The sequence below is a fragment of the Etheostoma cragini genome, chromosome 4, assembly GCF_013103735.1.
Source record: "Etheostoma cragini isolate CJK2018 chromosome 4, CSU_Ecrag_1.0, whole genome shotgun sequence".
Taxonomy (NCBI): domain Eukaryota; kingdom Metazoa; phylum Chordata; class Actinopteri; order Perciformes; family Percidae; genus Etheostoma; species Etheostoma cragini.
In genome coordinates this window covers 13406517-13422045 of record NC_048410.1, presented here as the reverse complement: position 1 = coordinate 13422045, position 15529 = coordinate 13406517, and the positions used below count along the sequence as shown (strand labels likewise).

Below are 15529 nucleotides of genomic sequence, written 5' to 3'. Positions count from 1 at the left end.
CATTGGGATGATGGAGGTAAACGTATCGATGTCAGAGATACAGAAACATCTGGCAGATTCAGCCTAATATGCATGGCTACAGAAACATGCCAGGTGCAATACTCATGGAAATAATTGAACCTAGTGTTTACTCGGAGTCACAGATATTAAGGTTAAAAACAATCACTGCTCAACAGTAAATCACTTTTTTTAATATGTCTTAAACTGAGGCATTTGACAAATTCTGAGCCAATAAATGTATATTTGATAAGATTATGTGTTAAACCTTTTTAAACGGTCATTGTGTCTTTTATGAATAAGACACATTACAGGTACTCACAATTAGAACATTCCCCAATGCATTAATTCCCTAGATTTATAATACAGAAAAGGCAAAAAACTATAATTTCCTTAATGCTGCACAAAGGTTTTGGTCAGAAGATCTTAACCTGACATGTTATAGCTGTAACTCCATGCTGGGAGCTGCACTTTTGCAGGATAGAAATATTTCTGTGTACCAGCTGAGAGGACCTACTGAATCTAACATCATGTATTGAGAGATACAGAGGCAAGGCGGGAAGAGGGAGGAAGAAGAAGAAACTATCCACCACAGAAAGGTTAACATTAAACCTCCAAAATATTTTGAAAAAGCATCAAATTGTTGAGAACAAAGTCTACCTTCTCATCTTCAACAAAAACACCAAACTTTATATTCATCACTGTCAGAGGAGGCATCACGATTTCCCTGGTCTGTACCCAGCTCTGCAGATCTTTCCAGAAGGGTTGCACCAACTCACACAGAATAAATACATGGTCAATCTAGACCATGTATTTATTCTCAATTTCCTTTTCACAAAAAACACATTAATTTGTTTTAAAATTGAATCTTAGTCTTAAGAATTTGTTTGTTGGGTAAATTTCATTTAAAATGATAAAGTTCACTTCTTTCACCTTCGGAAGAAGCGGAAATGAGAATGAACTTTTCCTTATTTTCTTAGCTAACAACACCAAGGTCGTTCAACATATATTTTCTTCTTACCGGATTAGGATAGAATTCCTTTAATAGAATATTCCTGATAACTTTCTTGGTACATTTATAGTCACAGAAAGCAATTCCTTCTAAGCAGAGCTGCCTCAGACCTGGAGTACCTAATGTTTCCTCTCACCATTGATTTTAGAGACATTGGTATAGCTTTCAACCATATATCATAACACTCGGCATTGCACTGGAGCTGGTATTTATCACAAAACTCCTCGTGCTGTAACAGGATCCCATTACCGTCCATAAAATGAGCAATTGCCCAGATTCCTCAGGAATTCCATTCCTCCATGCACACAGATTTTCTGCCTACGAATATGTATCTATTATTCCAAACTGTGGTATTATGAGGTGTAAAATTATCTTTATGGATCAACTTCCAATAGAGAAGAACCTGCTGATGGAAAGCAGAAAGTTTTATGGGTTTGTGAGCTGCATTCAAAGTCACATCGCAGATGAAAGTCTATTTTACCCATTTTGGAAAATATTAAATTGGTGGCACTAAACCAAAAGGATTGCTTGTTATTAAAACAATTTTTTAACCATTTCAATTTTAAGACACCATATTTAAATTCAATTGTAAGCCTGAAGCTCTTGAAAACTGGTCAAGGATTTGTAAGGCTATGGGAATTTCATTTTCATTTTTAAGAAATAAAGTTGTGTTGTCAGCCAATTGACTTATGGTAATTTGTCTGTCATTCACATCTAACCCTTCAATGCAACTATTCTTTATCAAAATGGACAACATTTCTGCTACCATTATGAATAAAAGTGGAGATCTGCTGCAACCCTGATAAATTCCCTTCTCAATCTCATTTCAGGGACAGGTGCCATGCCCTAAAGCTACAAAACTATACAGCAACCTAATTATATTTCAAAAAATTTACCCAAATCCAAAATGTTGTTAAGTTTTCAAGATAAAGGGATGTTCACATATAAAGATCTTTATTTGTCTATGGGTAAGTCTCTCATATCGAAGCGTAGTGCTACGAAGCCATCACCTGCAGTTAGCATCCCATTGACTGCCATTCATTTTGGCGCCACTTTGACAGTGAATAACTTTACACCTGAAGCGTTTCAAGACTCTATTTGTCCGTTGTTTATTTCAAAAGAAACACGACAATGTATAAAAGGCTCCATTACCTTGTACCTCACGTTTTGGCTCCGTAGCAGACGTTTTTTTAAAATAGGCTAACGGGTGAGTCATAACCACGCGACTTAACGTCGCGTAGTCGATAAATCACCGTGTTGTCAGGAGAAGCACGCAGACAGTGTGTGCCGATGTTATCTTTTAATATACTGTTTCCCTACGCTCTCCGTCTCTGCTGATGGGGAGTGATTGAGATTTTCTCTTGCACATCTACCAGAAGACTTACAACTTTCAGACACATTGCCCACGTGACATCTACGTCGTCAAGCTCAGTTGGAGGCTGCGCAGTAGAGCCTAGCCATCGCCGGAAAAGTGTTTCTATTTTCCTTCACTGGTCTCCGTTGGTCCACTTCTTTAACTGTCTATGTTCAGGCACTGTTAGCAGTGGTTTGGACGTTATGGTGTAGAAAAGAAGGAGCTAGTAAGCATGGATAAAAAGAAGAAACCCTTCGATGTGACTGCTTCGTCGGTGAGTAGCATTGTGAAGCATGTTTACAAGCATTTTGTTGATACCCTGTGTGACGTTTAATTAAATTATAATAACAGCTAACGTTAGCTAACTGCCAGGCCTAGCACAGTTAAAGTTGTTTTGCTAAGCATTTTCAGTTTATTCTTGACCTATAATTCGCATATTGCCTTGTTTCTTACAGCTGGTGGACCTTAAAGCTGAACTGTACAGAAAGCAGGAACAATTCAAACAAGAAAAACTTGGCCATGAAAATACTGGTGCTGGATTGACTTCAAAATCCAAACTCAAGGTAGTTACAGTATGCGTTATTTTGGGACATAGTTTTAGCGTTACCTGCTTTTATAATGAATGACTAATGGAGATCACTAACCATGATGTCTTTTCTTTATGCTCATGTCAAGAAACCTAATGTCTGGAGCAAACAAAACGCTGGTGTTTCAGCAAGAGCTGAAAAAGATGCAGAACAGCTGACTGAGGAGCAGTGCAGCCTTGATACATCAAAGTGAGTTCAACACATTGTAAAGAGGAGACATACTGCCATAATACATGGTGACCAAAAATCTCTGAATCCTCATTTAAATTGTAATAGACGCAGGTTGGAGGAGAAGGCCAAACTCTACGAGCAAATGACTAAAGGAGACTTTCCAGGTTGGTGGAGAATAAATTATATCTGATTTTTTTTGGTGCGAAACAAAATATATTTATTCCGTAATCACTGTTTGATACATCAGATGAAGAGACAGAGGGACTGTTCCTGGTGGATTTCACCCAGAAGATTATTGACAAAAAGAGAGAAACACTTGCACAGAAGGAAATAGAAAGAGAGAATGAGGAAAGAGAAAACTCGTCTCCTGTCCCCCCTCCTCAAAACCCAGATGAGGAATGGTAATGTCTGATTCATTCATTTTCAAGGGTTTGATTTAGTAAATACGTACTTTAGTTAGTATGTTGTTTAACAGTACATTAGTGAACTACATACATGAAAAAACACTGACCAATCCCAGTATGTTAACTTCAAACTAGTACCACCACCACTACTTACTTTAAAAAATGCTGCTTATAATGACAGTTCAAATAAAAAAATATGAAAATGTACATGACGTAATGATGACCATGTTTTTAAAACCCATTTCAAAAACTGTTCTCATGCTGCATTGTTTGACTGTAGGGTGGATTATGTGGACGCTTTGGGTCGATCCCGAAGATGCATGAAGAAAGACCTGCCAGGTTTTAAGAAAATGGACCAAGACCTTCACGGAAAAGGGTAAATATTCTACAAAAAAACTTCTCTTTAAAGACGCAGGTGATGGTTTCTGGATGTTTGTGTTATGCTGGAAACTGCAACTCTTTTGGCTATGACTATTTCTTGTAGAAAAGCCTCAGCTGAGAAGACCTTACTCTCGGAGGACATGCGTCGAGAGCTGCAGAGGCAGGAATGGGAGCGGGAGGAAGAGGAGGCTATGAATAGGCCTATTGGACCGATCCACTACGAGGACATCCGAGGACAAGGTTACTGTTAAAACATTTCAACACATATTAGAAATTAAGGCTTTTGTTTTATAAGTCTTGGGCTGTAGAAAGCATTTTGTGTGTCTGTTCATCTCAGAGGCTCGGGATCTCGGTGTGGGTTACTTTGCGTTTGCTCAGGACGAAGAGCAGCGTAGAAAGCAGAGAGAAACACTGGACATGCTCAGAGACCAGGCGAGTTGCCCATCTCTGGACAGATGTAAACTCAAAAATGCATTTTTAAGGTTCCCATGATAACAAGCACCCCATACTACACACATACTCTTACATGTATGTACATGTATCATATAGATCCACACGGTTCTGACAGAAATATGTTGTCCATATGCATCCTTGTTATGTCTTTGTTGTTTACCGGGTTTTGCTTAGTACATCATTACTGTTCCCAGTTTTGGCAAGGCTGCTACACATTTAAAGTCTTTGATATATTTGATGAATAATATCTATTTTGAGTCTAAACAGATCATTGATGCCCCTCCTCAGTGTTTGCTCAGTCTTTATTTCTCAAAGATGCATCACCCTTGTCCTTCAGACAACAGACCAGCGCACTAAGAGAGAACAATTGAAGGACAAGAGGCAGGTCATCCTGCAGGCCCGACTGGCCAAGGTGAGGCAGAGGAAGATAAAGAAGACCAAGCTGGATGGCACTGAGGACGAACAAAAAGTGGAGGACAATGAAGGTTAGAATCCACAACCACCTCACATCAAATGTAGCCATTACCTCTGTTAGATATTCTAGAATTGGAACTGTTTGCGTCTGTTCTCATGCTGCAGTTCAATGATCACATTAATGTTAATAAGGCTTTGTTGTGAATTGGTTTGTCCCAGGTGGTGAGGACAAAGGTGAATTAATAGGACCCTGTCCTCCACCAGAGGACTCCTTGGAGGTTAGCACACTGAAGAAGGTGGAAGTGGAGATCCAGGAAAGAAAGGACACCAAACCAGGAGTTCCTCATGTCAGAGAATGGGACAGAGGCAAAGGTAAGCCTTAATATATGAAGTTCCATATCACAAATGTATCTCCTTCCATTATGACTACAAAGAAAGTATGTTGAGGGGAAAGAAATAATAATAAGTTTCCGGCACGAGTAGGGCATATACCTTTCTACTATTTTTCTAGGATGGAAAATCAGTGGTGCAAAAGTCTACGTGAGTAAAGTAGACAACAGAAAATAAAAAAATAATAATGATGGCTGAATTCCATTTAGCGACTTGAAATTTAGGGTCCTGGTGTTGTGCATGCTGGCTGACAGTCACACTGTCATGGCAAATGAATAGGACTGAGCCATTGTTAATGTTGTAAGTAACACCTGTTAAAATAAAGAGATGAGCTGACTGGGGCTTAAGTCAAAATGTCCGCTGTGAAAAGATGTCAAGCACTTAAAATACCTTTACCAGTGCCTTTGGAAAGCTGACATTTGTATTCAATAATGAATGATTTTAAGTTTAGTAAGAATTGCATTACACTATAAACCCGCTTGAGGTTACACACAAAATCATTTATTTTTCAATCAGATTCAGATCACTCTCTACTTTATGCTGTAGTACTGTATAGGTGTCCTACATGATTTTCACAGTAAATTCAGGTGCTTCCTCTTCACGCTCTGTAAGTTAACATCCAATACATCTGCAGGGGGAATACAAAGTTATGAGTTTGTAAAGTTAGAGTTATAGATCGTAATCTCTCTCTGCCCTTTTTTGTGGTCCTTTGTTACAAAGCTGTGTTTAGGTATATGCTATAATGAAATTTGTCCTAGATGAGACAATGATTCAAACTGAATTATGTACGCAACAGATAATTGTGCCTGTGTTTATGGGGTTTCAAGATTAAAGTATTTTTTTTTGTGTACGTTATCAATTAGCACACGTCTTTACCATTGCCTTTTTTACGGTTTCTTCCAGAGTTTATGTTTAGTGAGTGGACCACTCGGCGCCGCGAAGAGCGAGAGTCAGAATTTGCACCTCCCTCTGCGTATTTTAATGAGGAGAAGAGAGCGAGACTAGGGAGGAATAACACACAGAAGATTAAACCCAAGATGTCCTTCAAGTGGACCAAAAGCCCAGAAAGGATCTCTGAGAGCAAAGAGGAACCACAGTTTGAGCCTAAAACTGCTGCTTCACCTCCTCAACCTCAACAAAACCCTCCACCTCCTCTACATCCACAGAACTCATCACAGTCATTCCCTTCAGATCACCCAGCAGATTCAGCTCCTGTGTCTGCTCCTCCATTTCAACCCCTCTATCCCCCTCCCTCCTTTTATCCTCCACCCCTGCCTCAGTTTGCTGGACCACCTCACCTACTTCCTCCGTTTTCCCCACAGTACCCGAATCAGTATCACCCCCAGTATCACCCCCAGTATCACCCCCAGTATCACGCCCAATATCCACCTCAGCCACAGAGCCAGTCTCTGCCTCAGCCGCCCCCCCAGCCCGTAGACCTCAACCAGGCCCGGCAGCCTGCACAGAGTCTAGACGACATGCTGTCCTTCTACAGGAGCACTACCTGATCTCTAAAATAGAATGTGTGCTTTGTAGTTGGTTCATATTGAGAGTGTAAATACTGCTGTTTCCTATTTCTTTTTAGAAAATCATGGAAAAAAACTAAGCAGAACTTCTTAGCTCTTTGGAGTTTAATCATTTAATAAATATCAGGAGTTTGACTGGACATTGTTCTGACTTTTTTTTTTTTTTGGCATTGGGAAAAACAATGATTACATTTTAGTTTTTCAATGTTTTTCAATTTGTGTAATGACAAAGGGGCATGAAATGAAGTGGTTACTCCTGTTTGTACAAGTCTGCTGCAATATGAAAATATCCACCAGATGGTATTGTACACATTCATGTTGAGAAAATCTCTGCAAGTGACCAGACTCGTGTACTGTGGTGGTCCATCTGGATTATTCTAGAGCTATCATTATTTTCATAAGTTAATGTCTTAATTTGTCCTTCCAACAATCCAAAAACCAAATATATTCAATTTATTATCGCATCATCACACACAAGAGAAAGAAAAGCAGGAGATTTTCTCAACTTGGAAAGACATTTCTGCTGAAGAACTGACCGAAAAGGGTGCTGTTTTTTTTTTTTTTTTTTTTTTTTTTTTTTTTTAAGTCAATTGAGGAATCGTTTCAGCTCTGAATTCTACAAATAAGATTTTGCAACACACCTGTGTGTTTTCCAGTCCTTGTGTATACATGAGCTGGTGAGTCAAACTCAATTTCAGTTCTTAGATTCCGTTGAGATAATTTTAATGCAGTTTGAACTAGTTCAGATCCTTCTTACACACTCTTCAGTGTCCTCAGAGTGGCATCCAAATAATTTTAAATGGGATATAATTAATGCTAAAAAGTAACATAATTATCCTCAGCTAGAGTGGGGATTACAAGTATTTTATACACTTTAGATTTTGCAGGTTTTCCTACTTATAAAGCATGTCAAGGTCTGTCATTTTTATCATAGGTACACTTCAAGTGGGAGAGACGAAATCTAAAAATAAAAATCACATTTTATGATTTTTAAATAATTCATTTGCATTTTATTGCATGACATAAGTATTTGATCACCTACCAACCAGTAAGAATTCCAGCTGTCACAGACCTGTCAGTTTTTCTCTAAGAATCCCTCCTGTTCTCCACTCATTACCTGTATTAACTGCACCTGTTTGAACTTGTTACCTGTTTAAAAGACACCTGTCCACACACTCATTCAACTTCTCCACAATGGTCAAAACCAGAGAGCTGTGTAAGGACATCAGGGATAAAATTGTAGACCTGCACAAGGCTGGGATGGGCTACAGGACAATAGGCAATTAGCTTGGTGAGAAGGCAACAACTGTTAGCGCAATTTTTAGAAAATGGAAGAAGTTCAAGATGACGGTCAGTCTCCCTTGGTCTGGGGCTCTATGCAAGATGTCACCTTGTAAGGGCATCAATGATCAAGAAGAAGGTGAGGGATCAGCCCAGAACTACACGGCAGGACCTGGTCAATGACCTGAAGAGAGCTGGGACCACAGTCTCCAAGAAAACCATTAGCAACATACTACTCCGTCATGGGTTAAAATCCTGCAGAGAACGCAAGGTCCCCCTGCTGAAGCCAGCTAATGTCCAGGCGTGTCTGAAGTTTGCCAATGACCATCTACATGATCCAGATGAGGAATGGGAGAAGGTCATGTTGTCTGATAAGACAAAACTAGCTTTTTGGTCTAAACTCCAATCGCTGTGTTTGGAGGAAGAAGGATGAATACAATCCCAAGAACACCATCCCACCCGTGAAGCATGGAGGTGAAAACATCATTCTTTGGGGCTGCTTTTCTGCAAAGGGGACAGGACGACTGCACCGTACTGAGGCGAGGATTGATGGGGCTATGTATCGACAGATCTTGGCCAACAACCTCCTTCCCTCTGTATGAGCATTGAAGATGGGTCGTGGTTGGGTCTTCCAGCATGACAACGACTCGAAACACACAGCCAGGGCAACCAAGGAGTGGCTCCGTAAGAAGCATCTCAAGGTCCTGGAGTGGCTTAGCCTGTCTCCAGACCTGTACCCAACAGAAAATCTTGGTAGGGAACTGAAAGTCCGTATTGCCAATCGACATCTCCAAAACTCGAAGGATCTGGAGAAGGTCTGTATGGAATAGTGGGCCAAAATGCCTGCTGCAGTGTGTGCACACCTGGTCAAGAATTACAAGAAATGTATCAACTCTGTAACTGCAAACAAAGGTTTCTGTACCAAATATTAATTTCTGCTTTTCTGATGTATCAAAGAATTATGTAATGTAATAAAATGCAAATTAATTATTTAAAGATAATAAAATATGATTTTTCTGGACTTTTGTTTTAGATTCCGTTTCTCACAGTTGAAGTGTACCTATGATAAAAGTTACAGACCTCTGCGTGCTTTGTAAGTAGGAAAGTCTGAAAAATCAGCAGTGTATCAAATGCTTGTTCTCCCCACTGTACCACAAACTCGTAGGTCTTGCAAGGTAATTTATTACCACATGGCTGGTGAATATCTTTTATAAGAACACTGTGTAATGAGCAGAGGGGAATTATAACAGAAGATGTTTTTAATAATGTCTTCTCTTCTAACATTATTGCACATCACAGCAATTAGTCTGACCTTTAACTATGTGATGAGAATCTGAATATCACAGGTTTTAATTAATGTTACCACAACAGTAGTCTCCTAATGGCAGAGCAACTCAGTAATTTTTATGTTAGCAGGATGAGGTACACAAAAAAACAAATTCAGACGTGTGGTGAATTGTTGACTCCATTGTGACCTTAAACACTTAAAGGGTAACTATTGTTTTTTTTCAACCTGAGCCCCATACATTTGTGTCTAAACTGATTACCAAAAATAATTTTTAGTTGATTGAATTTGGTCCAGTATCGAGCAAGATCGCAATGATGGGCCGGCATGAACCGAGCTACAATGTAACCTAATGGGGCAATTGTGAACCCTTGCTTTTTGTCCAATAAAAATGAATCTATTGATACTGACGGACTCAGATTGTTACTAAAAGTGTCTGACAACCTTATCGATCTCAGGACATTACTTTTTGTCCTTCAGCCGCTGCTTCACCCTCCTCCACCTCTGTTTGTACTCTGGGTCAAATAAATAGGCTACATGTGGTCATTGAAATATAACAACCTCATTCACACTGTCGAATACATTTAAATATGGAGTCATTACATTGAAAATCTTTTTGATAACAGGAGCCTATCATTTCTGTAGCCTATTCCGTAAATAAAACAGACTACATGAGCGCTTTTTCTCGTCTCACGTTTCACTCTTTTCATCACTGTCTTCAGACAAAAAGTCATGTCCTTAGATCAATAATGTTGTCATACACTTATTGTAACAATCTGAGTCTGTTAGTTGGAAAAATAAAATAACAGTTTATCAGACAAAAAGCAAGGTTCCACAATTGCCCCATTAGGTTACACTGTAGCTCGGTTCTCGCCGGCCTGTCATTGCGATCTTACTCAATACCGGACCAGATCAATCTATCTTTGGTTAATCTATTAGACACACAAACTGCAGTGACCCACTTGTTTTTACCCCTATTTGTTCCCACAGCGTCAAGTTAGACCGGTCAAATCAGTGTGAGAATTACACACTCAGACAGCTTCGGCACAGCCCTCCTGGTAAGTGTGTGTGTATTCATATACATTATGTTTTAAGTGTGCCTGTTAGTGAATTGACATGTTTGTTTGATTTGTTTAAGCCAATTTGCTGCCTGAGTAAATTTGCTGCCTCGGAGGTGAGATGATGCTGATGACAAGACCTCCCAGAGTCCCATTCATACAGGGATTTAAATATGCTCTTACATAAAAACCTAATGCAGTACAGCCCATAATACTCATAACAATAAAAAAGCCCTATTTAATAAGAGCACACAGAGGCATTTAGGCCTTTTTTTTTAACCATGGCAATGTCAGTCTGTCGGTTGGACGATCCACCACTTTGGCCCAGACAAAGAAATATATCAACATGTCTTGGATGAATTGCCACGCAATTTTTGTACGGATGTTCAAGGTTCCCGGAGGATGAATTCTTATGACTTTGGTGATCCTCCGATTTTTGCTGTCACGTCACCGTGAGGTTGACGATTGTGACTTTGAGTTTGATGTCTCAACAACAATTAAATAGATTGCCATAAAATTTGGTACACGCATTCATGACTGTGTCAAGAATCCAAATGTGTGCTGAGCGCACAGATAGCTTAGTTTGTAGAGCGGGCGCCTATATATAGAGGTTTACTCCTCAACACAGCGGTCCTAGGGTTTGAATCCAACCTCAGGCTTTTTGCTGCATGTCGTTCCCCCCCTCTCTCTCCCCTTTCATTTCTTCAGCTGTCCTTTCAATAAAGGTCTCAAATGCCCAAGAAAGTAATCTTAAAAAGAAAATAGAATCCAAATGTGCAATGCTAAATGCTATTGCTAAACTAAGTCTGGTAACGTGAAAGACATTATACATGCTATACATCAGCATGTTGGCTTTGCCATTGCAAGCATGTTAGTAATATGACATTGGCATTTAGCTAAAAAAAACTGCTGAGTCGCTAGCATGGCTGTAAACTCTTTATGTATAACATATACAGGAACCTTTCCTGGACCTATAGGACAAACAGATCGTTAGGAGCAGCTCCTATTGTTTTCAGCCCCTACGCTGTCCGTCCACCCTGCACGGGGAAGAGCAAGAAACCTCTTCTGGGTAGATCAATTACCACTGCACTAATAACTAACAGACTTCAAAAATGTGCCTCTTCTCAGTTTAATTTGACTTGCTGACTCGCCAATTTGATGAGTTGAATCACTTATTAGGGAGAGGAAGGAGTGTCTCATTGACAGATCCACCCTCCTCTCAGGGACCAGCTGCACTGACAAAATGATCCCTGCATTTAGTTGTGGCAGTTTAATCCTGCTGTTGCTGAAGAAAATGGCAACCTGCTGTTTTCATAATAGAAATTAAATGACCTTCAGCAATTTCAAAACCTCTTCAGATCTAATGTGATTTGTCTAAGAAGTTTAACATGTAGTACATTTTTTTTTCATTTAGTTCATTTTTATGCTAAGCGTTTTCTGTTTAACTAGGAGTCACGAATTTCTGTTCAGACACACACACACATACACACACACACACACACACACAGACACACACACACACAATGTAGGTCTCAGTTTACTGTTGGTATTCCTTTCAGTGCAGCTATAAAGCTACTGTAGCGCAGAAGCTAATGGAGTCTTTATGAGAAGGTTATGAGGTCTGACACTTACAGTAATCCTGTCTCATCTCCTGAACAGACAATCAATGTTGTATTTATGACACTGCAGGTCCTTGATCCAGAAAGGGAGAGAGGAGCAGATCTGGCTCCTTGTTAATGCAGCTTTACTGGGGTTAAAAAGGCAACCATGGAATGGCAATAAGTGGCAATGGTCACCCCCTTCACAATCAAAATGGAACTTCAGACATGGTAAGAGCAAATGCATCCCTCTATAGACCTGATAGATATAAAGATGTATTCAGATACACTAGTAACTAGTGCAAAGAAGTATTTGTATTGATCCACATCTGTAACAGCAGCATCTAAAACACATTTAAGTAAAAGCACATGAGCAGTATTATAAAAACAAAAACATTAACACTTTTTGGGGTAACATACACCCAGTTGTTAAAACTAAAAAGATGCAGGACGAGCTCGGATAAGACACTTGTCTACAAGAGGTTTTAAATTCTTGGGGCAGTTTTATGATGCAGAGTTTCAATGACCCAACTGAGGATTGGATTTACAAACACAGAAATGGAATCAAACTCATAAATTGTCAATCCCAGGGCAGATCCTGCAACTAGATTACTGAGCTGGATGAATATTTGGTATGGGAACGGTTACTCAACATAAGAGCAGTGCAGTTTCACAATGCAACAAAAGAGACAAAAATAGACCAAAGCTTTAGGATTCTTTTTTTAAATTACTGACATTAACATAAAACAAGTGAAGGGAATAAAGGGAATACCACTGGCTCCATTAAGGATAAAAGGCCATTAAGGCTCCATCAGTAAAATCAAGCATATTGAACCAACAAACACGTTTAGAAAACTACTACAGGATAATGAGAGGTTTGTAACAAAAAAATGAACAAATACAGTCTTTAAAGGTGGACTGCTGTTTTCAGGTCAGTTTTTTTCATACTTAAAGTTGTTCAAAAACAATTTTTAGCCCTGATCAGAGTTGCAAAAGTGTACACTTAACTGGGAATGCCAAAACTTAACTGTGACGCTAGCGCAAGTATGCCAAGAATTTGTTCAGGACAGATAGTGAGGAAATAACTTTTTATGAGCCTTTAAAACAAGAGATTTTGACTAAAAACTGGCAAAAGTAAGGTGAGAGAAAGACACATAAACACATTCGTATAAAAAAACATTGATAGAAAACTGCTAGACAAGTATTAAATTAACTTTTAGATTAGTTATTCAGTGCAGTCATAAAACAATAGGGGGCTTTTTGTGAGGTCTGGCAAGACTGAAATAAAGACAAGTGGAAAATTGGACATTCGTTACAGCTTAGTACATTTAATTTCTGATACGTAAGCAGGTTTATCCATCTAAATTAATTTGACCTTCTGTTCTGTACCACCTGAGATGGACACCTGGTTGGTTTCATTTTCTTTTAGTAATGACGTGATCCTCGCTTTGGGATACAAGTTGTTCTTCTGTGTGCTTATCTCAGCTGTGGAGCGCTGCGGGAGGATCTGTTGTTCGAGTACTCACATAAATTCCACATTAAACCTAATCCTATAACCTAAATGAAAAGCAGTGGGAAACTGACATATAAAGATACAAAGAGAAGAATGACAGCCAGTTTCTGAGACTGTTTCATCCTTTTGTTTACTACTATTACTGTTTGTGCTCCAATTGTTACAGACAATTATCACAATAAATGTTGCTAGGGAAAGTAATGCTCCTACCACTACAACTTACTAAAAAAGAGTAATGTTACCCTATACCTACATTAAAAATGGGTCCTTGGAAATACATTTTTCATAATTTAGAGGACAAAATCTGCACATAATTGAAAGAGGCATTAAAAAAAAACAAGAAAAAAGTAAGACTTATTTAACCACATGCTTTCAAATCAGAGCAGCGTCCATAGGGCTGACAATTAAAACACATTATTGCCTCAACATCCCACACTGTTCAACAAGAGCACTGTTTTGCTGCTGTGGGCTTCTTTAATTGTCAATCAGTGAATAGCTTCTTCCACTGGCGAGTATCCCAACCTCCACACTGTGAGACGATGTTGTTCACTTGGAAGCCTGGGTCCCTCTGTCAGCATCACCCCATGGTGGGCTGTAATGAGTTGGTGTGTGTGTGATGAGAGCTAATGCTGCCACAGCTATTGAGCCGCTCTTGCCACCAGGCCACAATGCCACTCCTGCTGCGTTGTGTCAAACAGCCACATGTAAAACAGACTGGTGCCAGAGAGCTTGATGGTAGGCTTGCTGCGGTGTCTTCCCAGCAGCAGATGGATCACAGAAAGAGGGACAATGGCCCTGTGGAGTCTCTAATGACAGCATTTGGCTGCACTTCAACTCACAACATGGGGCAGCTGAATATATGTTGTAAATAACACCTATGCTCTCCGTTGACCAAATATTGTTAATATTGGGGCTGTTTATCTTTTAAACATTTTCAGTTTGGTGCTGATACAACACCTGAGGTTAGTCCTGATACCATTACATTACTTTGAGAAATAACAACATGCTTTCTGAAAAAGCCTTGTTGTCATTTATAAAGTAACAAGTAGTTGATTGTTTCATAGACTTCCATTGTTGTACAAAATCGATTAAAAACACATAATTGAGCCACACTGTTACACTGAGTGACACTAGGCGAGGAAGTACTCAGATCCTTTACTTAACTGAAAGTACTAACACATTCATTTAAAACTATTCCATTGCAAGTATGTCCCACATTCAAGAGCCCACTTAATTAAAAGTACAGAAGTATGATCAGTAAATATATACTGTGTGTCAAAATTCAAATTACTTCTTACATAGAACAACGGCCCCTGTGACTGATTAATATGACATCATTTTCACTATGATATCATTTCACTGTTGTAGCTGGGTGAGGTGAAGCTTTTCTTTTAACTATTTTTCATAAAGTTGAGTATTTTGATCCAGTTCCCAACCTAAAGGTCAGGCATTCTTTTGAGGGACACAAGGTTGTGAAATGATTACTCGTGTACAATAGAAGAAAAAACTAAGTGCAATTGAAGCAACACTAGGGAACTTTTCCAGCTTTGGTCCTCACAAAGGTTGGAAGCGAAACTGTGCCATTATGTCTCATTGGAACTACAGGTCCGCTACCCGATCTGGCAAAATGGCATAGCCGGTAGAGAGCCACAAAGCAAATGTAGAAGTGCGGTTCACCTTGTTACAAGTTGATGAATCACTAAAATGATTTGGGAATTTTTTGAAATTTTGAATTATTTTGAGATACAAAAAGTTCTCTGGTGTTGCTTTAAAGCTACAAGCAGTGACGAATGCGCCACTCACACCTCCCTGGACGTCGAAACTACTGGTGGGACGCCATTGACCTTGCCGTGCATGTCTATGACCATCGGACAGTGTGTAGAGTGTCAGGCGCTGGAGATGATGTATTGCAATTTTAAATCACTTGCATTATGTTGCTCTATATTACATTTAGACAACACAATGGACATGTCATATATATAATATATCTCTATATGTTGGTGTGTTAGAAGATGCAATGCAACTGCAGGTGCACTTGATTTTTTATTCTCTGGGCATCTGACCAAATTTCAGTTTCCACCTTTTAATGTACAGATTTGTTCATA

The 15529-nt window shown here is 39.3% G+C and overlaps 1 protein-coding gene across 2 annotated transcripts; it reads left to right on the top strand.

Moving 5' to 3' along the window:
* Positions 1 to 2381: 2381 nt before the first annotated feature.
* On the top strand, positions 2382 to 6829 carry ccdc174 (coiled-coil domain containing 174). Of its 2 annotated transcripts, none has more exons than XM_034870327.1 (11): positions 2382 to 2637; positions 2819 to 2926; positions 3039 to 3139; positions 3227 to 3285; positions 3369 to 3522; positions 3806 to 3901; positions 4010 to 4146; positions 4244 to 4338; positions 4697 to 4844; positions 4993 to 5145; positions 6067 to 6829. In XM_034870327.1, exons 1-11 carry the CDS (start codon positions 2596 to 2598, stop codon positions 6669 to 6671), a joined length of 1698 nt encoding a protein of 565 aa, XP_034726218.1. In that variant the 5' UTR covers positions 2382 to 2595; the 3' UTR covers positions 6672 to 6829. The 2 variants fall into 2 exon arrangements, with proteins under 2 accessions (XP_034726218.1, XP_034726217.1); XM_034870326.1 differs by having other exon boundaries at positions 4987 to 5145.
* The last annotated feature ends 8700 nt before the right edge of the window (positions 6830 to 15529 follow it).